This window comes from Rhopilema esculentum, chromosome 19 (genome assembly GCF_057945365.1).
Source record: "Rhopilema esculentum isolate cy_ngs chromosome 19, ASM5794536v1, whole genome shotgun sequence".
Classification (NCBI taxonomy): Eukaryota; Metazoa; Cnidaria; class Scyphozoa; order Rhizostomeae; family Rhizostomatidae; genus Rhopilema; species Rhopilema esculentum.
In genome coordinates this window covers 7,013,930-7,037,505 of record NC_142833.1, presented here as the reverse complement: position 1 = coordinate 7,037,505, position 23,576 = coordinate 7,013,930, and the positions used below count along the sequence as shown (strand labels likewise).

The 23,576-nt window shown below is 35.6% G+C and overlaps 1 protein-coding gene across 1 annotated transcript; it reads right to left on the bottom strand.

Annotated features, from left to right (window-relative positions):
• Positions 1-22,750, bottom strand: LOC135688132 (uncharacterized). Its single transcript, XM_065204847.2, has 23 exons — positions 22,524-22,750; positions 21,597-21,825; positions 20,257-20,645; positions 18,855-19,101; positions 18,493-18,536; positions 17,330-17,422; positions 16,467-16,699; positions 13,021-13,105; positions 9,984-10,622; positions 8,217-8,386; positions 7,810-7,903; positions 7,474-7,643; positions 7,023-7,107; positions 6,513-6,593; positions 5,801-5,869; positions 5,228-5,325; positions 4,712-4,775; positions 4,042-4,107; positions 3,516-3,595; positions 3,036-3,123; positions 1,977-2,111; positions 1,315-1,388; positions 1-352 (listed from the first exon to the last, which is right to left on the bottom strand). The coding sequence occupies exons 2-23, from the start codon at positions 21,802-21,804 to the stop codon at positions 307-309; spliced, it is 3,258 nt and encodes a 1,085-aa protein (XP_065060919.2). The 5' UTR covers positions 21,805-21,825; positions 22,524-22,750; the 3' UTR covers positions 1-306.
• Between the last annotated feature and the right edge of the window lie 826 nt (positions 22,751-23,576).

Sequence of the window (23,576 nt, the reverse complement as noted above, 5' to 3'; positions counted from 1 at the left end):
GTGAGATTTTCCCTGGTTTATGGAAACGTTGAAGGTACAACATCAATTTTCAAAAGGTTTTCAATACATCTTCGCAACTGATGACAACTGTAAACAAGTTTTTGTGAACAAATTTCTCTACAATTCTGCGACCTAAACCCGCTACTTCAAAAAGATCGTAACAAATGATTACATAACAATTCAGCCAGACAGAAAAAATTACTTACAGATCATTTGTCTTTTTCCTTCGCTTCAAGCATAGTTATAAATTTGGATATCTGCAGTATTTTGTAACCAAACTCTTTGATTCTTTAGGACCTTCTACATCTAGTCTTTTGCCCCAAAAGTCTTTCCTGTAATCATTCCAACGTTCCTTGGGAGTGCAACAAATCTGTCGTCATCCATTATCACTTTCATATTTATAGATTTTAATGGAACGTTTTAAAAAAATAGAGCAATAAAAACAAGGCCTAGATACACGCGTTCGTGTAATCTAGAATTAATTGAATGATGTCAATTTTATTTAATTAGATGTAGTAACAAGCATTACCTTTTTAAAATTAGAAAACTTTTTGGCCTAGATAATTTGGTTTATGAAAAGTAATCTGCATGCCCAGGGATACGTTTATACCTTCAAAACTTAATCGAATGGTCGTTTGAAGCTACAACTGACCTATCAATTTTTTATCATGCAAAATGGATAAGAATTCTATATCAAGTTAACGTGGTTACAGAGTAGGAATTGAGCAGAAGGGGAAATCCTGCACACCAGATGAGGCCTGGAGGTTTTAGGGCACGTTTTAAAAAAGAACTACACTTTCCCAAAGTCTATTTTTGTTGACTCATCAAGGCGTTCGTACTACTGGGAGGGAATTATCTCCTTCGCAGTTTAGATTTTTCCCTCGCAGTAGTAAAAGGCCTTAAAAATTTGCCTTTATATGTAAATTCATCAGCATTACAAAAATCTAGATTTTAGAAATATTTGGAAATTGCTTTGAAAAAAGCAAACATTTTGAATCACATTTTAGCTTTTTAAAACAATTGTCAAAGCTAATTTTTTACTACTAACAAATAACGAAATTATTCCTCGAAGATACTACAATTTTTCTGATAAGATGCAGATAGAGCATGTAAACAAAAAAACTTCGTTTCCCGATTACTCATCTAGCTGTGATAATTAAAATCGCACAACAAACAACTACTTTGGAAATAAAATAATTTAGTGAGTCCTGTGTAAAACCCACATTATACAATAATTTACAATATAATCAAATTGTTTCCAGAAAACGGAAACGAGGACCGAAAGGGGCGAAAATGAGGCAACGCTTTCGTCACCTGGCCTTTCGCGCTTTTTCGTGGGCTCTGTCTAGTTCCTTTGCAAGTTCTTCAACTTTACGCGCACTGGATTCCTAAAACACACAATGATAAGGGATAGTTTATATGTATAGAAAATATAAATAAATGATTAATATTTAGAAATTAGTATCAAGGTCCCATCAGCTATGGTCCAATTAAAACTTCATTGGTCTTGTAGTACTATAGGTATCATATAATCATGCTAGAATGTGAAAGTTGCCGAGTAAAGCTGCCATCTTGTTTCTTTCGCTGAAATGCCATTTGTTTGGCAAATTGTGGGCCTATATCCCAAACATAGGTTGTTTTCATTTAAGAGCACATACCCATCGTAAATTATTAGATGACTAAGCGCTCGCATAGGAATTAAAAAGGGGAATAATTGCTACCAGTTTCCATTGCTTTATGATCACATTCGACATGAGGAGGCCTTGTCGAATGGATGAAATGTCGTATCAGCCAATTTTGCTACATGCTTTCGGGGGAAGAGAACGGCAGTTCTGAATGGCACTCCGCTTTCAATTTCTAGTGGAAACTGCATCAATCAGCAAGCACTAGGCAGACCGGTAAACAATAATCTATACGAGTGTCTATAAAAATTGTACAATCTATCTGAGATTGTTGTTGTGAGGGGTCATTCTTACCATTAGTCGCTGGTACTTCTGAGCAGCTCTGTCTGCAAGACTCCGCTCAGTTTTGAGCACCTGTTTTAGACCCCGTGTATCGTTTAAGTTCTCAGCAACTTGGTCCGCTGCTTTGCTCACTGCGACACGACTTGCCTGTTTTTCATTAAGGAGAAGATAATCTGTTAAGGTTTTGGAGACTTAAAATAGCTAATCTTTCAGGGACATAGTCACATCCCACTTTTTGACGTAAAAGACTGTGCAGAGATCGCCAATACGCCTGTTTTAATACCCAAAAAAGGAGAAATGTAGCAGTCACTGGAAACGATTAGTTAGTTTTTCATCGGCTCAAACAGCTAGCAATATGAAAAGACATAGCAGTAATCTTTATGTTCCTGCAAGATTCAAGAATAAAAGATACTTCTATAGATGTGGAAATAGTCCACACAAAACTGTCTCTATGGCATAGTGTGATTCTAGCAAATTCTCCATAAAAACATTTGAAAATCGAACATCTGCTTCTTAATGTGAATCGACGTCTCATCTGTAATTATCATCGTTCTGCCTTCATTAATTAGTACAATGAGTAGTGTTCAAAGTGTAATGTTTTTTGCATAAATGTCACCACAATATCTCTACTAGCGCTAACAACACAAGCATATAGAATTATAGCTCACTATGCATTGCCAAGAGATCAAAACTGAGTGGCCTATGTGATCAAAGTTGCTGTTTCAAGCAATTCCACAAAATAAAGTCACCATAGATTGTAAACATTGAACATTTACCCTTGCGAATTGCAATTAAAAAAAAATTGTGATGACCTTTTCTCAACTCATTAACATGAAAAATATGTAAGAACTAGCAAAAAGCAATACTAATTATGCATAACTTGAGTTAGAACTGAAGACGTTTAGGCCAATAGCATCATCAAAGTAAGTTATCACTAAGGACATTCACAAAAAATGTGATGATTCTGTGAACCTTCAAAACTTATTCATTTAGTGTCTCTGGAAATCTATTGAATAATATACATTAATTAAAAATGCCGCTAAATCCCATGCAATTAAGAATCTTTTTCACCTGGACAAGCTTTTTTGCATCCTCGGATTTACTTTCTATAAGTCTCTCTTGCTCCAAAGTCGTTTGTTCTAGTAGATACTGTGTCTGTCTGAAATAGGGAGACACACCGAAGGATCGATAAGTAAATCGCAACGGAAATCAATCCAAGAAATAGTGTAAATAATACAACTTTATGGCCTAAACAAAATGCCGATAAAATTCTTTTCAGAACCAATAACAAGTACACATTAGTCTGTTCAACCTCATTTTACCATTCATTTCTCAACCTTATTTGACAACAATGAACTGTACTGTACAAAATAGCTTGTTGGAATATCAATCTTGTAAAGATAACATACATTTTTGCTGGTCAAAAAACTAAAAATGGCTTGAAATAAGAAGCATGTTGAGCATACTAAAGCTTTTTATCAGACGCTTCATACTCTGAAGAAAGTCAGTTGAAAAGCTTTAGCATGTTTCAGTAAACAACGCAATCAATACCGTGCAGTTTGAAGTTCGATTTCAAGCTCTTCTACTTTCTTTTGAAACCATTTTTGTGCTTGCTTTAGTTCATTGGAGGCCTAGATAGAAATTAAATTAGGCGTCCAAATTAAGACTTGCATGCTTTATTAATGTTTAATGTTCGAAGGAGAGTGTATGATTAGTTGAAAATAATAGACGAAGAAATAATAAAGAAAAATATTAACATTTTCCTTCATAATCCCAACATACAATTTGGGACAAATTCAACTGGTGCGTGTACCAATATTCATGGCTCAATTGAAACGAGATGAAAATAATACAAATTTCCAATACAGAAAGTCCAGTTCACCTCCATGTCACGTGTCACTTATTGCAACAAAGACATATTGTGCAAATCTAATTCTCTATGCTCCAAATCATACACACGAATTAATTAATCAAACTATGACGTCCTTATCTTATTCTGAAAATGACAGCCATAGAGCATCTTCGACTAAAAAGCAACAATATAAATTGCATTAGTTTAAGTGTGACTTTTCATTACCTTAATGCTTTGCAAGCTAGCCTTTTCAAGCTTTCGATGCAGTTCCTTTTCTTTTGTTTCGAGAGTCTACGGTTTTAAGCGTAAGATTTGAACATGTGTAATATTTAAACAACAGTGTGTTTTGTTACATTTTTATAAAGTTTTCAAGATTCCTAAAGATGAATTATTCAAGAAATCTTTTTGATTATGCAATGTAATTTCTTAAAAAAGTTTTAGAAATGCAATTTTTAATTAAGGCAACATTAAATAGACAAGTTACATGAAATGAGCAATGTTGGATCTTAAACTTTTTTTGGAATAGACTGTCAGAGATTTTGGGTAAACAAAACGGATAAATTACTATAATTGGGACATACAGGCAAGTAGAGATCAAATGCACCAGATCTTTGCGCGAAAGTGTCCTTTTTTTACCTTTCTCGAGTTAACAGCTCAGGCACGATGAGCTATGCTTCTCCTTTGTCGTAAACAATACTAATTTTTGCTGAACACCTGCTTTAAGGTATGTTTCTATGAATAACACTGAACTGAATTTTATCGAAAAGTTGGAACAGAACATCGTTCAAGGAAGACTGCAACTTCTGTGGTATTAGACAAACAAATAACAATGCTGCAAAGACGTGTGTGACAGAAAAATATTGGTTAGGCTTTTAATCCGAGATGATATCATTACCATACATCTTGATTCTGCCTCCATCCTGATCATTTTTTCTTTTTCTATTGCATTTTCGTATTGTCTACGAGGTGAAAGCAACAGGTGAGATTTATCTTCTATATTATCGCAAAGTATTCTGTGCAGAAAGCTATGAAAAGGCTTGGCTGGGAAGTGTATCGACTTTAGTGATATAGTTAATGTAGCAAGGAAAATAATCGCAAAGAAACTGAAAGATCTGATTTACCAAGAAACGACGCTGTTTCTGGATCTAGAGCAGAAACAAGTTTATTGACAAGAAAGTTTGAGACCTGATTGAGACCTTTTTTACCAGCCACCTACATTGGCCTATAGATCGGCATGATACGTTTGTGCATGTGTCTAAAGTGTAAAAAACGTGTTTTGATTGTGTCGTGAAAAGATGAGAAAGATTTTACCTCAAACAAACGTTTTAAGGCAATAAGTACTAAAAGAATAACACTTTACTAAAAACGTGCACGCCACATCATTTGTTTAAAACCATATTACGTATAATACCTTGATGACATATCAGCTTGTGTTTGAAAAAATACAGCACTTTGAATATCATTTCGCAGTTCATCAATTTGCGATACCAAGCTTTGTATTTCGTCTACCTGTTGTGATAATATAAGTAAACAAAGGTGTTTTTTATAATTATCTTTGCTATGATTATGGTGTGTGTATGAACATACAGAGGTGTTAATGTGGGTCTTCGAATTTATACTTTTAATAGCTATAGTAAACAGAAGTTATAAAAACTAAAAATTTATTAAAGCTAATATGTTATTTCTTCCTGTTTGTTCAAATTGATGCTGTCTTTCTGCTTTGAATGTTCTCTAGTATTTTTCTTGATTACTAAATGACAATGCCACTTTCGAACAACTTTGTAATTACTGATGTGTGTGTGGGAGGGGGGGGTTAAACAACTCATCTCTTTAAAACAAGAAGAAAATAAAGCATTATATCTGCTGAATACCGATAGATTAAAAAGTTAAGAAAACAAATAGTATATTGCCAATATGAATATAAATTGCATATCAAAATAATTGATGGATGATACAGAAAGAGCAACTTATCAATAATTCTTACTTGCTCTTGATTTTTCAGTTTTAAGTTTTCTAGATCTTTTCTTTGTCGTTGAAAATCATCTTTTTGCTTCTGAAAGGTATCAAGGACAAAAATATGCAGGATTTAAACATTATACACAATTTATGTTATCAAAAAGGTTTATTTCTAAAAAAATTTAATTTGGATGTCGTAACCAGAATAGGCACCACGAAATACCTCAAAAACTTCAAATTTAATTGAATCTGATATACATTGTTGAAATATTGCCACATAAAAACGGGCTCTTTGACCATTAAATCTTTATAACTTATTCATGGTTCTAAAATCTATGAACAAGGCCAAAATTATAGTAATCCATTAGCAGAACAGAGTTCTTTTGCTCGCCATTTCCCAGTCACTCAGTCATTAAACAAAGCTATGAAATAGGAATTCAAAATTTTTATACACAATGGAGCACAGCATTAAAGCAGAATACAATGCAAGAATAGAACATGGTACAGATGTAACAAAGAAATGCCTTGTTCTAGGTCACTGGAATAAAAAACAAGGTTTCAAGCTTGTAAATTGGCGTTTTAAGAAGTGATAATTTTTGTTTTGATCACGAAATGCAAACTTCAAAAATAACACAAACTCGAAGAATAAAGGTTCACAAGAAAAAACATTTCGAACAATTTTTATCAGGTTTCATTGACGGTGTACTATCTTAATAAAAATTAACAATAATTCATTTTACCTTAAGCCTCCTCTTCATAGCTGATATTTCTTCATCAGCAGAAGCTAGTTCCCTCTCTTTGCTTCTTAGCTGACTTTTCAACTGAAGGAAAGAAGTGGCGAATTTCATAAAGTTAAAAACTTACGATGAAATGATACTGGCAGTAGACACCGGTATTGTTTGAAGATTGTACATTCCATTTCATGTCCTTTGTAACATAGTTTTACCACGGTTAAGATTGATTATAGTTGTTTAAAGGCAGAAAAACATGTCCTTCTCTCTCCAAATACTGCGAAGTTATAATTTCGTTATCGTGGCTGGCTAACGTGGCCAGGAAATGGTGAAATAACAAAATTATCGGTTCGAAAAAGCATAAAAGTCATCTTTTTTGCTTCAAAATATTTGTCAATCAGACAATCATAATAGCTAAAAGAATAAAAAATAGCAGAAAAATATTTCATTTTGAATGAATCAAAATATCAAATGGAAACAAAAAAAAATAAAATTTTCTCAAGAATTCGGTTTGCTGACCTTTTCTAGATGTCTTCTATAATCAGACTGAATTTCTTCTTTTTCCTTAGAGTTTTTAGTCATGATGTCTTGTTCTTTCCCCTCTCTACAACTCAAGATGATCGACTTGTTATCAAAGAAAGAGTTAAAACCATGCAAAACTTGTTCGAGTCCTGTATCGCTAAACGCTATTACTTTCTAAAATAAAGGACTTTAAGAGAACATAAAACACATTTATCTGCTAAGAAAAAAATTCAAGAAACGAAAACTTGAAGATACCGGTATGATATTAATTACAATAAAACCTACCTGTATAGATTAAAACTGTCAACTTTCTGAAAATGCAAACCATCTAAATAATCACAGATCTAGGTACAGATAAATATCAGCCAGATGAACGTTGCATCTAGGATGCTTGGTAAGAGTATAAACGGAGCACCAGAAAGTACAGAATATCATTTAAAATACCCACCTCTCAGAGGCATCATCTTCCATCTGTTTCACTTTCCTTCTAATATCTGCTTTTAGCTTCTCTACTTCATCCTTTAACATATCATTCTGTCGCTGCAATTTCTTTTGTACAAGCAGCAGTTCATTGCAATTATCCTCAGCAGCTTTCTTCGCCCTTTTGGCATTTGACAGCTTGAATTCAAACGATAAAGAGAAAGAGATGATCAATGAAAGATGGTTGAAAAGTTATACAAAAGAATAATGATATTCGAAGGGCAAATAAAAAAAATCAAAATTAGAGAGACTGTCTGCATTGGATCAGTAATGAGGCGAAAACACATGGTACAAGTAGAAAAACCTCATCTGAATCAACGTCCTCTAAAGACGTTATCTTGTTTTGCAGGTTGTCCAATTCAGTTTGCAAGTCTGCTATTGTCTTTTGCGTGGAATTCCTGGAAAAGATGTCAGGGATATTGTAAGGGACCTTAAAAAATATAAAATACAGTATCGTTAAATAAGACCCAGCAAATTAAAACAAAGCGAATCAACAAATCGCACACTTTCTCCTAGATTTGCTAGCGGTTACTCTCAGTATTTTACTGAATTGATAAATACATCGCAGAAAGCGTTATTGTAAAAACCAAGCACGCGCGGAAAACTCATATTTTACTCTGCCAATTCAGGCTATCAAAAAAAATACAAAGAAAGAGCTCATCCACCTGTTCAAGCATTATTCGCGATAAACAAAGCGATGGACTAAAATACCTTTCCTGCACCAGGTTCTGAATCTCACTGTCTTTTTTTCCTAAAGTAATTTGCAAATCTTCCATATTTGCTTGCATCTTAGAATGGGAGAGCATCATGGCTTCAAACGAATCGACTAGTTTCTTGTTGTCAGCATTGCAAAGCTCCAACTGATTTTCAAGATTGCTTATCTGAAAATAAAGCAGATATTTCCAAGCTTAACGAAAATAACGCATAAATAATATTTATTTGAAAATTGTCATTTATGTTAACGAGAAAAATGGAAAAGCAAGGATAGATTTCACAATGGTTATAAATTTTAAATAAAATGTGACTTAAATAAAATTTATATTAATAAATTAAATGAATAATTCGAATCCCGGACGAATTGGTTGAGACTTTTAAAGGAAAGCTTATATTTTCCCTTTACTTAAGAAATAACTTGCCCCCTCCCCCAATTCAATGTTGAATGCATGATTTTGAAGGAGAAATGATAAAACTACAAATCCAACATTGCTTCGGGGGAAAAGGGGATTCGAATTTACAGGGGCAAGGTAGAGTAGAAATTACAAAAATTGCATTTTGTCTCAACATTTTTCTTCGGGATTGTAGAGTGTGATTTTGGATTCTTATATGTCGGGGAAGATTAAAAGGACATGCAAATACAGTTGGGGATAATGAAAGTTCAATTTATCAGGATATCCAATGATCGGGACTATACTGTACACAAGATTTCTGTATTGTAGTGAGGTAGACTCATGTTAAGTAAGGCCTCCCGGACACATGGCAAATCTATCCCACCAAGCGAATGTCCCAGTTAAGTAAATATCTTGGTGAATGGAACAAAAGAAGAATAGAAGGTTCCGTTTAGCGAGAGATTGTACGATATAAGGATGGGCTGTGGCACCAATTGATCACTGGCTTAAAACCTTAAGGGAAATAGTTTGGAGAAAATAGTTTTCCATATTTTGCAGGAGTTCATTTTCGCGGATGAACTAAAGTTAAATAATACGTTGTCTCACTTAAGCGAAGTTTTTTCTATTAAATTTTAAAACAAGTTCAAGTAACATAGAAATTTGACCCCATAGAGCATAAACTCCACTTTCTGAAAATTGAAATAAAGCTCGGGCGTTGGAACACAGATTTTTTGTCCCTTAGTGGCCTATCAAACAAGATAATACTGTGTCATGCTAATAAACAATCAAATTCAATTTGATGATTAAAAAATTGAAAAGCAAGCAAAACAATTTAACAAAAGTAGGTAACCATGAAACTATAACACTAAAAAATGTGAACAATGTTTTTGCGGTACAAAATTTGAAAATGGCTTTGAAAAAAGCAAACATTTTACGACATACTAAAAGCTTTTTCGTCTGACACTCCTCAGAGCATGAAACGTCAGAATAAGGTTCCGAAAGAACACGATGGAAAATATATACCCAGTTGTGGATCGAAATAGGCCAATCAGAAAAACGCAAACACAAGACTGGTATAGTTGACCAATCAGTGCCGCGAGCCTGAAGAAAAATTACCAATGGAGTCCAAGAGAGAAAACGAACTCCTTCTGTCTACACAATTAGATCAATTACAAAAACCGAAAGGTTTACACAATGGCGGCTTTTTCGTTTTTATGTAGATCGACTCCAAATCTGCTAGATGGAAGGACGACCGGGCTCTGCCAATTATCCGAAACATGTCGTTTTGCACACGCTTTTAGTATGTCGTAAAATGTTTGCTTTTTGCAAAGCCATTTTCAAACACTAAAAAAGGCCGAACGATTTGAGTCACCTTTTCAGAATACTTTTCAATAGTGGAATCTTTGCGAGAAAGAAAATTCTCTGCTTCCTTAAGTGATTTCTCTCTCGTACTGACAGCAGTTTCAAGATCAGCACCCTTTTTCTTGATGACTTCTTGCAACCTTCTAATCTCGGCGTCTTTCTTTCCACTTTGTACATTTAAATTCTGCATTTCTTTTGACAATATCTCAAAATTGCTTCTCAAAACACGTTTTTCCTCCTTCAGAATCTCATAATCTCTCTTAATCCCAGCGTTTCCATTCAAGTCAAAGTTCAACTGCTCAACTTTTGATTGCAGCAAACCATTCTCATAGGCTAACTTGCTTTTAGCTTGCATTATTTCTGAAAACGCTTCTTCGATTTGCTTTTGCGACAAACTGTTCTGGTCTGCAGTGTTTAGTCTGTTTTTTGCGTGTTCTAATTCTGTTTTATTGCTTTTAAGACTCCTTTGTAGCCGTTCTATTTCTGTTTTCATTTCTTTCATTGTAAATTGATATTCCATGTTCTCCTTCTTTGAATCATCAAACAGCCTTTGCAGTTCCAATATTTTTTCGTTTTTCTGTTGCAAAGCAATCTCTTTGTCGTTCCTTGAAGCTTCTAGAAGGCTCCTGACTTGATCTAATTCGGTTTTCTGGAAACAAAGAAACTAACATTAGCAAACATCAAATGGAATCCTACAAAACGAGGCGCCTACCCGACGACCTACAGATCAAAGCAACGTTTATACGAGAGAAGATCTAAAGAGGATCCTTAATTGCAGTTCCTTGATTTTGAACTTTGAATGTGGCTTTGGAAAAAACAAACATTTTGAGTAATACTTGAGCTTTTCGTCTGACACGCTTCAGAGTAAAAAACGTCAGAACATAGATTGAAAACTCTACACTAGTAGTCTCTTGTAGGTCTAGAAACACTGTTAAAACAAGTGATTCTGCCATCGGTCAACATCTTTTAGACAACCCAGATTGTGCAAAACTCTATAATGACGACATATTTCGGATAATTGGCAGAGCCTGGTCGTTCTTCCATCTAGCAGTTTTGGAGTCATTCTACATAAAAACGAAAAAGCCGCCATTGTGTAGACAAAAGGAGTTCGTTTTCTCTCTTGGACTCCATTGGTAATTTTTCTTTAGGCTCGCGGCACTGATTGGTCAATTATACCGCTCTTGTGCTTGCGTTTTTCTAATTGGCCTATTTCGATCCACAACTGGGTATATATTTTCCATCGTGTTCTTTCGGAACCTTATTCTGACGTTTTTGCTCTGAGGAGTGTCAGACGAAAAAGCTTTTAGTATTTCGTAAAATGTTTGCTTTTTTCAAAGCCATTTTCAAACTCTACACTAGGAAATATATATACCCCGTTGTGGATCGAAAATACCTGGGTGCATATATTTCGATTTTGTTTTTACAACATAGCATGAAAGAATACGATTTTGTACTTTTAAATGTGCGAAAGCTGTGAGTGTTGGATCTACTGCATACTGCCCGAGAAATGGCCAAAAGAGCACAAAATTTTCCCCAATCAACAACTGTGATTCACATTGGTTAAACATTTAAGCCCTGGTCAAACGATCCAACATTTCGCTCAACATTTATCTTCGATGTTAGGGAGTGATCCAACATTGGTGGTCAAACGATCCAACAAGGTGTTGGACGAAATGTTTGGTGAAATGTTTGATCGTTTACCGGGGCTTTATGAACCAGGCAAAATTACAGTGTATCCTTGTTTGTTCGAACCTCGGTTATTCGAACACCGTTTTCGGTGTGATGTTTTATAGCCGAACATATTTCATTTGACAGAACGCTCAGCTCTAATCAAGTTGCGAAAGCACCCAATGAGTATATCTCTATTAGCAAATCTATCTGTCAGATCGATGAACGTGTGTGTCAGTTGTTATCTGAGCAGCAAACACAAAATGATTCATAATATGACTTAAATCTTTTCTATGTTTTTCCTACCAGAGAATGTAAACATTTGACAAATCTATATTTGACACTTTTGCGCGTGGCTTCCCATTGGTAAATCTTATCCGAGATACAACAATCTCGGGCTTATCTGAACCGTTCTTTTCATATTTCATTCCAAACTGTTCAAACCATATCTCAGTAAATATGTTACAGATTTTGCACATTTGAAATATTGTGCCGTGCTCCTTCTTCTTATCGGGTCAAAATTCGAAAATCCTAAAATACTAAAATCCTAATCGGGTCAAAATCCAAAAAAATTTTATGACGTCATCAAATTGCCAGTGCATTCCGCTAGGTATATGGGCATGGTAGGAACAAGAAAACAAGAAACAAGAAAAATTAAGGTCATCAGTAAAAAAATCATGTCGCCAATTTCATTCTTGTTTTGAGAAGAATTATTATCCGACAAAGGTTTTCCATGAAAATTTCTAATCTGAAAATCATGTTTAATGAAATTCTTCCACCCTTGACAGATTTTCTGTTGTTGGTCATTGCCATCTTTTTACTGCTCTGTACATATTTTGCATTCGTTTGATTTAAACAGCTGATAACCCGTATATTTTGACAAACTGGTTTAACGATCGAAAAAAACTTTGTTTGCTGGTAGTCCAATACAGACTTCAGAATTAAAATGCAACCGCCCACCAGACCATTAAAACGATGAAATCTCCACCAAAAACAATAGCGTGAAAAAAAATTAAGATCGCTCTCCGCCGGGTTATCCGGGGGTGGGGGAGAGCCTCGGAATGCACAGTCGCCCAGTGAATAGAAACACATGTTTGACGCGAAAAGCGTTACTCTTAACATCTACGCAAAAAATCAACAGCTTGGGTCAACGGATGCCTTTCGAAAACGAGGGCTGCCATACGTCTATTGAAGTTCTTTAAAATTACTAAATTTATATGCTACTTTGCAGTTTACACTTTACAAACACAATGAAGAGCTGAGATAATGCCAAATCTATATGGTTTCATGTCGACAGCTTATGTCGGCGTTTAAGCGGCATTTAAAAGGCGCAAATGTGTAAAAAATGATGGGAAAATAAGATTTTTAACAGTACTCACGTATTTCTTTTCAACAGCAGCCAACAGTTGCACTTTTTCGGCCAAATTAAGCTCCTTGCTTTTTAAAGAAGCCTTCAATTCAACGCTGGACACAAAAACAACAATTGATTAGGCATAAATTACATTGATTAGGCAGGCATGGCTACAATATTTAGGACACAGTCCAAGAGAGTGATGAATAGAATAATCACGCTGAATTAGGTATAAGTTTACTAAAGGCAGTAAAAATTTCAATCGCACTTTTTTGAAACCTTTGTAGACAGGGAATTTTTCACAACAATCGAGCAAAATGCCTAAACTTCAAGTTTTAATGACTAGGAAAAATTACGTCACTGATCACGTGATTTCTATTGCTTTACAAAAATGTATCCAAGGCTTAAAATGCTCACCAAGGCTTCAACTATCCAAATCAAGTACAAAAACTGAGTTTAGGCACTTTGCACGGTTGTTCTGGAAAATTCCGTCTATTGTTTCTACTATTAAGGAATAGAAGTCTTGGTAAAAAATTTGTTTATAGATTATCAACTGATCGAATACGATATGTCAATAAATTCCGTAATGATAACAAAAGAAGTAGGAGCGGACCCCCCTAACAATCATTTTGTTGCAGTTGTTAAACAAGTCAGTGTGCGAACTGGATTTGAGGAAGTATAATGGGTTTCTCATGGGTAGGGAAATGATGCACAGTGTCACAAAAATAAGAAACTCTCTTCTTAAAAAAATCCTTTGCTAACTATTAGGCTAGATAATAATATTTTACAATTAGGTTTACACTGTGTGGTATCGGTCTTTCAACTTTAAATTTTTGGTATTTAGCGTGTCAGAGTTTAATTAAAATAAGGAATGTTTTCAAAATTTCAGCCGAGAAAGGCAAAATTTTGGAAGTAGACCAACATGAATTTTTAGGCAACCAAACTCTGAAAAGGCCAAAATTAGGAATTTTTGCATAAAAAGGGCCAATCTGGCAACACTAGACAATACAGTAATTGCATGTGCCAAAGACATCAAGGAAGTAATGGAATGTCTTAAAATCGATACAGAAAATGCAATCTCCTGCTTCATAGCAAACAGATCGGTAGCAAACCCGGACAAATATATTACTATGTTTCTTGGTCTCCAGGAATAGGATTGCATCTTGACATAAATGGGAACATTAAAGTCATTACACAGAAATACTCTTAGAGTTTTCGGTTGATTTTTCCTCTAATAGAACAATATATCTAGGCAGACAAAGACAAAATACTCTTCCGTGCATCTAGTCTCTCAGATTTCAACTATTGCCCATGAATTATTGGGAAAACTGTAAACAACACAGTCAACCAATTCGAGAGTACTGTTTAAGGATTATGATGCCACGTTTTAAGATACGCATAATGAACAGATGCAGACAAAGACAAAATACTGATGCACTGGAGGGACATATAAGCGAAATCAAATGCAGTGGACTGCGACTCTCCAATTTAAGGTTTGCAGCTGACATAGACCTCATTGTTGGCTCTCAAGAAGAACTAAGAGAGCTGACGGAGAGGATCAATAGTGCTGCCAACAGATATGGTATGGAAATTAGTGCATCGAAAAGCAAAATAATGATAACAGGACCAACACCAATGAAATTGAATGCACCTATACAAGTAACTGGCGAAGATCTAGAACAGGTTAGTAGCTTCAGATACCTTGGTTCGACAATAACTGAAGAAGGAACATCAAAATTAGAGGTAGTGTCAAGAATTGGAAGTGCAACAAGTGCATTATCTAGATTGGATAAAATTAGGAAAGGAAGAAAAACTACCAATCGAGATCAAAGTAAATCTTCTACGTGCGATCGTTACCTCAACAGCATTATACAGATGTGAAACATGGACTCTTAACAAAAAGTTAGAAAAGCGAATTGATGCATTTGATATGAAATGTTTCCGAAGTTAGAGGTGATACAACGACAATATGGCAAAATTGAAAACCTTTTGGATATTGTAAAAATGCGGAAGCTAAAATGGTTTGGGCATGTTACCAGGAAGAAAGAAGCCACCTGTATGTCCATTATGCACGGGCAAGTAGAAGAAAGCATTTCATTTTCATTTCATTTCATAATATTTATACAGGTTAAAGGTTCATACATATATGTTTTTCAACCTGACCTGTTTAAAAGATTAAAATAAGCGCTAATAAAGATGTTATAATACTAATAACAAAAGAAATTTACCAACCTAACCTAATTTACAATATTTAATAAGACTAAGTGAACGTAAAGTGACCATTGTCTTGTATATTGTGTTAGAAAAGTGAGAAGACCCAAGAAAAGTGAGAAGACCCAAGTGGTCTGGACATAGCGGAAGCATCAAGAAGAACTGAAGACAGAATGAGTTCGAAGACGGATGTTTATACATGGGTGCACTAACAGCCTCTTCAAGGGTTACGGTCATGATGATGGTGTTTTAAGATCTTTTGAGAGGGTCGGCCGAACTATCCAGTGCAAGAATCTGTAAACACTTACTTTGAGGTGCCTAATTGCCGTCCTTCCGCTAATTAATTTTTGAAAATTTTTCAACACCCCCGCTCTTATTAGGACCCCCCTCCCCCTTCCGCCAATTAATCTAGGCATTTTTTGTGTTGATTACTGTAGTGAAAAAAAATTAAAACTTTGCGATTTATACCGGAATATATAAAACGAATAATACAGCTGAAGTTTGAGGATATGTGTGGGGATTTATCAATTTGTGTGATATATCAATTTTCTTAGCTTCTAAACTCTTTGCATAATCATTTGTTTTGTTGATATGGTTCTATAAAAAAAACTGATTTTAAGTGCATTTCAAGTATTCAGTATATGAAACTTTATAATTTAGACCCCCCCCCCCCCCGGTAATTGGAACCCCCGCAAATTAATTTTGAACATAAAATCCGAACAGAACCACCCACCCCCCCCCCTGTTAATTCTGCCCGCCCGGCAATTAGGCACCTAAAGGTATGCTTAAAGATGCATAAGTGCCGCTTGCCCCTCCCTGCTATTGGAGTCTTCAAACCAAAGGATGTTAAACACGATTACGAACAAATAGCTTCCAGCAGCTCTCCAAGACCAATACCTTAGTTTAAGAAAATAATTTACTACCATTGGTATTTAGGGAACACGCTATTTGTCAAGATAAAAAATTCCCAAAGCCCACAGTAATTCAGCTGGATGGGGGATATCTGCAGTTGCATCTTATGCAGAGGAATTTGATAAAGTTTAAGTCGAAAGGTACGTAACGCAAAAGTTTTGGAAAGTACAAGACAAGATGCCACATATTTTGATGGCCGAATTGTGTTGAAATCAATGGGTATTGCAAAATAAATGATTCTCCCGAAGTACGTCAAATTCAGTGCAGATTTTGTAGAAATGCCCAAAAAAGAGCCATTGATAAACAGCATGACCGTTCAGGCTGAAATCATTTATCTTGCAATTCACTTACTTTTCCATTTCAGTGTTTCTTACAGCTGCTTTTTCTCGCTCGAGTTCTTTCATTATCGCATCCTTCGCATTGTCAAGTAATTTGTCTTGCATTGCCACCTTGGTATTAATACGATCTTTCTCTCTTTGCAGCACATCCTTGTGCTGTGATATCAAAGCTTTATTGTCAGTGGCTGCAATCCGTAAGGCTTCCTGTAGTTTTTGACAATCTCTTGACAGTGACTCGTTTGTTTTCTAGAATGCAAAAACACTTAGAGGTTTCCACGTAAAGGCGTTTATTTGAAAGACCTGGTATTTGTTTGGCTCCAAGTGTACTAGAACATTGGCTTGAAATATAAACAAACACATCTAAGAAAAAATTCACAAATTTTGCTACCTCACAAAATCCAGAAATTCGTAATCTGCAAGTGGTGAAAAATGAAGCAAGATTTAGATGAGAAGATGTACTTTTGCCCTGCTTTATGTTTTGACGACGTTCAGAATTTGAAGAATACTGAAAACAGACTAAAAATGCTTTTCGGACCATCAAAAATACACAGGTAACCGAATACATGTTTTCGGAATGCTATCAGGTAACATGCCAAAATACAAGTTTTCCGATATCACTCTGGCGTGTCGGAATGCCATGGCGTACCGAAACTGGAAAGATTTTGGGCTGCGTAACATTGGAGCCAGCTTAGCAAGACCTCTGTGGGCAAGATTGCTGACTGATGCAAACTGACACAGCTTTTGGTGAATCTGTATTTAGCCTGAAACACGACAATTTCAAAGGACTCTAAATAGAGTGAAGCAAGCGTGTAGCATCTAAGCAAATTTTTGTTACAACAGCAGTATGAAAAAAGTAGGATTGCGCCTCGTGCCTACCAACAATTGCCCACGTTCTTTCGAAAGTACTTCATTTTGCTGTCTAAGACTTTTTCCTTCCCGTTTGACTTGTGACATATCGTTCTCCAAGATCTGTCGATTCAAAGAAATTAATAACTTCTTTAACAACCAAACTTATATATTGGATTGTTACAAATAATTTCAAAATACAAAACACTTAAGTGTGAACAGCAACCAAACCAAGGCTGATCAAGAATTTGCATTAAATTCACAAATTCTAAATAGATTTATATCCTGATGTATTCAAAGGCGTAGTGGCATGGATGGGGGAAAGGATGCCAGCCTATCCAGTTGGATACAAACGAACGTTAGTGGGGCAACTGTCTGCATAGACCTTCCCAGAGGCTATTTTTACGTTAAATTTGTTTGGGAGATGAACAGGAAAAATTTTGTCTTCAAAGAGCATACGCATTGAACGACATCATTATTGTGCATGCACTTTAACGACAAGACGGAGGTTTGTCTCACATATTTAAAGATTTGCGCACGTTCGTCTCGCCTAGACGTGAAGCGAAGGGAATATCCGAGTTGAAAAAAGAATGGGAGAAATGTTGTTGTTATCATTCCTTGTTGTTGTTGAGCCAAAAAAATTGGAGACCCCCTCCCCGGATTTACGTTTTTTGGTAGCTGTACACATCTGAGATGTCAGTGCTCATGTGTTGGTACTTTCATATATAAAACATAAGCCTGGCTAATACATTCTCGAAGCCTTTTCAGCGAATGGAAGTGAAAATGTTTCGTTGGACTTAATGGACACCTCTATGAATTAAAATCAGAGGAGGAGTTTCAATCCGAGGGGATATACTAAATGTAAAGAAGAGCATAAGAATCTTCGGCGTTCATTCTACCATTAGGCATTTTCAATTCAAGAATCTTTCTTTGACTGAGACATTTTGAAGCTGCCTTTATATAAACAAAAAGATAATTGTGGGCGTTTCCGATTGGTAAAAATGGCGTCTTTTGTTGATAAAAGGGCGTTTTCATACAGTAAAAAGACGTGGCCGAAATGTTTATCTTGTCTTCCGAATAGCATAGGAAAGAGAGTTACCAGCAATAAAGAAAAGGATGAATAAAGTTCAGAGTTAAGCAAAACACAAATATCTTCTCAACAATATGAAAAAATATATTTTAAAAAACAATACCTTCTTTTCTTCCAAGACCTGCTTCAATTTACCATTAACAGCACCTGAAAAGGGTCAGGATTCTAGGTTACCAAAGGAGCAAACTAAAATTCAATCAACAGAAGCTGAGGAGCAACACTAACAGCCAAGAAATGGTTGAAAGATGATCTATTAGTACTAAGAACATCAAAATAGTGGGACAAATGCAAAAATCACTCACAAGACAATTCTTGCAATATCATGTATGAAACCAAATGCTGATTTTCTTTCTTAAATTTTCAACTCAGTTCTCTGAGGTGCACTTAAATGTCAAAATATATAATATATAAAGTTTTAGGATCAATTAATAATTGGTGTTTTAAAAAACAGCCTGTTATCCTTACTAAAATCTTCTTCTTGCTGAGAGAGAAGACCCTCTAACTGAACTCGCAACTCATGCTCATTTGCAAATGCTTCTTTGGTAGCAACAGCTTCTTTCTTGGCATTATCCCAACTGTTGACTAAGTTAGTCACTTGTCCTCGCTCTGAATCAACAATTGTTTCCATATCATGAATTCGCTGTAGCAAAGCTTCATGGGCATCCTCAAGGCTCTGTCTTAGGGCTATTTCTCTTTCTAGTTGTACATCTGTCTATAAGATTATGTAATCCAATATGTAAGAGTCATAAATTACCATATATGCATAAAAATATGACCAGGCATTGGCAAGTAAACTCTATTTGTAGATATTTTCACCTTCATTGCAATACTGTAGATCCTGCTTCACTCAGTCTGTGTTTACATGTTATAGTTTCTGAAAATCAACAAGGTCAACAAAAAGGGTACAAAATGTGGTTGAAATGGAAAAATTGGAAATATTGTAGAGTAATGTTCAGTAATTTTTCCTAATTTCTAATAGATTTGTTTTTCTTGGTAGCTGTGTTAGGGAAGAGCCTTGAGACTAAAGCAAAGCCAAAAAAGGAAAAGACGGAGGGATTAAGAAGAGAGGGTGGTAGCATCAAGTTCTTGATTTTAGCCTTTAAATAAAAAGAGGTTAAATAAAGAGAGGTTATTAATAAGAGTCCTTATCTGGCATTTTTTTACATGTCTCAGGAGATCCGAATCATATTTCTGATCTCCTGGGAGCAATGCCCAGTACAGAACCTGTAAAAGTTGAGGGATTAACAACACAGTGCCAGTGAGCATCAGGTTGGAGAGACTTTGTCAGCAGTACTACAAGCAAAGACAATTTGTGTGAAAGACAGATTTAAGGGGATTTAAGGGGGTGCTCTCTCCTAAATTAGTTTATCTACTGAGAGGGTCCCCCCTTAAGAAATTACCTGCATGCAAGTCTACTATTTTTTCCTTACACCCTTGTTGTTGTTTTTATTTGTATTTATTTGAACATTATTGGCTTAATTGTTTGTATGTAGCAGAATTTTAAAAAAAACTGAAACTGAAACTAAAACTGTGTCAATAAATTCAAACTTTTTGTGACAACTGTAATTAAAATGCAAATTGCAAGTACTCAAATGAACCCCTGGGGGCTTTTTCACAAAATATATTATGGGGTTGGGGCTTATTTGGGGGCAGGCATATTTGAAGGTGAGGGCTCATTTAGCAGCAGCCAAAAATATTACTGGTGAATGTTCTTCCTCTATTTGAGGCTGGTAAGTATGCTTAAAAATGCAGATATGATGGGATAATTGCTGTTGAGGCAATACCTCAGCTCATTTGGGGCATATTTAAGGTTGTGATGTACAGTATGGATAACAATTAACATCATAGGCCTTAACTTGACTCTAACCTCCTTTTTCTGATTGGAGACTTTCTCAACCAAACCTTCAAGGTCAGCTATCTTTCCATCCCGTTCAACCAAAATATCTTGTGTATCTTTCATATCGTTAATCAAATGCTCCAGCTCTTTTTGAATGTCTTTATCCCTTTTTCTCAAAGCCTCAGCTTCCTGATTTGCAGCCTCTAACTTCCCCTCCAACTTTTTTATTTCGTTTTGGTACTCTCCTTCCTGATCCATCACATCACCTACAGTCTGCCCTTTCCTCTCACTTGCCTTATCTTGTATCCCATGCATACCAACCTTAAGAGACTGGAGAGCATTTTCCATTCTACAAACACGTGTTGTCATCTCTTCAAAACTTTTCTGGAGTTGCAACTTCTCTTTTGCTTTCTTTCTACCTACCAAATTATTACACAACAAATAAGCTTCAAACAGTAGATTTTTTAAAAAGTACATCAATGCATGTTTCCAAAAAAATTTAGAGTTTAAAAGCAAGATCAAAAAAGCAAAATCCAAACATTTGTGGAGTTGTTATGATGTTATGATAGCTGTCAAATCAAATCCTTCAAGAATTTTGTTTAATGTGTAGGTTTTGACAATAAACTCATAAATTTCATCTAGATGTGTCTTTCCACATCCCCCACACTGGTTTCAGAAACCCAAATATCTTGACTCTAATTCGAGGATATTGTCCTCTATATTTGCTCTTTAAAGGGGCTGGGTCACGTGTAAGGCTGCAGGGCAAGTTTGCTGTATTGATGCTTGTGGATGGGATGAATCCAACACAGCAACATCCATTACAGAAGTGAGATTTGGTAGGACAGAGAGTCACAGTGCATCAATAAGATTTCAACGTCTTTTCTTACTAAAAAAATCATATCTTTATTGCCAAATCCTTAAAGATTGATTTCATATGTATACGTCAACATCATTCCTTTGATCAGTCCACAAAAATGAAGCTGTTTGCACTGCAGCAGGAGCACCAGATGTAATCGCCATAACAGCCTGTTTGGCCAAAGGGACAGCACAGAGGCATTGTGGAAAGCCAGGTTCACAAACAGTAAACATAATGATTACTAAAAGCCAATAGTTGATTCAGGCTTGGTAGCATTGCTGCAAGCATCAGGATTTCACAGTCTGCCATCTTTCAGACACTGGCTTGTTTGGTAAAAGGTTGATTGGTAAACAAATCTCCTTACAGGTGGACTGTCCTGCACAAAATGTTTGTCTAGGGTTGCAAGACCCAGCCCCTTTAATATGACTGAATTGAAAACATTCAGGTACTCAGTGCTTCTACTTTGAATTATGCTAGAGAAATAAAATGATATTGACATGTAATGTAAGTAAACCTGTTTTTGCAGCTTTTGCAACATCACTCTCTTTTTGTGCAAGCTCCTTTTCCTTGACACTACCTTGGGCTTTGTAACCATATTTCTTCAAATGCTTATTCAACAGTGTAGCTCCTTTTTCTGCCTCAGTGAGACGTTTTTGCAAATTTTCTAGTGTATCTTCAACTGGAGTTTCTGCTCCTATCCTCTTATTGCTTTTATTATTCATTGTTTATTGGTGGTAATCAACCTAAATTTTAAAAATTCTGTAAAAACCCTATGCCATAACGATTCTACAAGATAAAAAAAAGGACTACAAAGGGGCTACAAGCTTTCTTTTGTAAAACAAGATCTTGTTCATGTAAAACAAGATCTCATTCTATAATTCAAAGCATGCAAATATATAGGTTTACAAAATGAAAATAATTTGCGTGCCATACAGTTTTTGATGAGGTATAGGCAGAGATGTACACAGCTATTGCTTGACAATCACATAAATTTGGGTCACATAAAACTTAGAGTAGCTTGAAACCATCATGTTCTATACATCTAGGCAAGTACAGTGTGTACTGATGTAGAATTCTTCTTTCATTTATCAAAAACACCATTTGAGATGAAATCGCGTAGAAAATTAAAGAAAGAGCCCAGTAGAAAGATAACCTGATAGTAAAACCTAAAAGATAGTCTAAAGAGAAAGATAACCTGATAGATTTTAAACATAAATGATTGGCAAGTTATATGATCAGCTGAACAGAATTAAAATGACTTTGCAAGCTAGAAGATTTTTGTAGATGAGGTGCAAGATCTTTTGTTCTGGGCTCAAGCCAAGCTTGAAGCCAAACAACATTGTTTTTGCTACCTCTATAAGATTTCGTTTTAAAAGTATTCAAATCTAATTATCTGTTCAAGGTGATAATTAATAAATAATAGACGTTGGGAACGACTTACTTGATAACCCAACAATATAATTTACACCAGATCTTTGCACCCCAATGACTTCAGTCATATTTATAAATTTTAAACACTTCTTTATGTCGTGGGTGGCAGAGATGAAGCTCAATTTCTCTTGCTCAAATCAGACTTCCTTTCCTAAGCTAAGCTTAGTCCATCGTCGTGCCATCATCACCAATACTACGCGCGCACTTTTTTGAAATCAAACCAATCCAAGCAGAGGGAGCCTCCTTCAGAAGCAAATCAAAGTTTAATCGAGGTTTATCGAAAACTCCTCATGATAGCTTCACCGGAGTTAATAGACATGGAAATAGCTGCGAAAAAATAATTTCCTTATCTAAATTTTTTCTTCGGATTTCTGCATTTCAATGGCTAGTGATCGATATTCTGCGATGGGCCATCGCGAATTATTTTTAGATTGCACGTGGTTCATGACGTCATAAGCAAAAAATAATTCAACAAGAAAGCTGATATCTCTTGTACCAAAAGTCTTATAACAATAACACTTGCATATTCGGATAGCTCTAAGAAACAGCTTTCATTTGATGCATAAAAAATTTATTTTTGCTGATATCAGTATAACGGCTGATGACGTCATCAAACCATAATTGACGTTTTACCCCCACTGTTTCGCAGATTTCTTATTCTTGGACTGTTAATTGTCCTTTCTTGGGATATTCTATCAATCTCTGATAGAGGAACACGTCCATTGAGTAGGTTTACCTTAAATTGCTTCAAAAAGCTCATTAATTAAAGATTCTATGATGACGTCATATACATAAATTACTTCAAATGATCTAGATAAGATTTTTTGTTTTGAATTTTGAAAATTACGCTATATTGTGCTGTGCTATATATTGCATTTAGCACCAAGTTATAGAATAGTCTTGCTGCCATAGCCTGTGCCCCAGACCCCTAACTTGAAAGTAGGGGTCTGGAACACAGGTTATGCTGCCAACGCAGACAGAGGAAGGTGTTATCACCTCAACGAAGCCCTTGGTATGGATGCCTTGCTGATTTCTATTCTACCACAGACGACCCAACCACAGA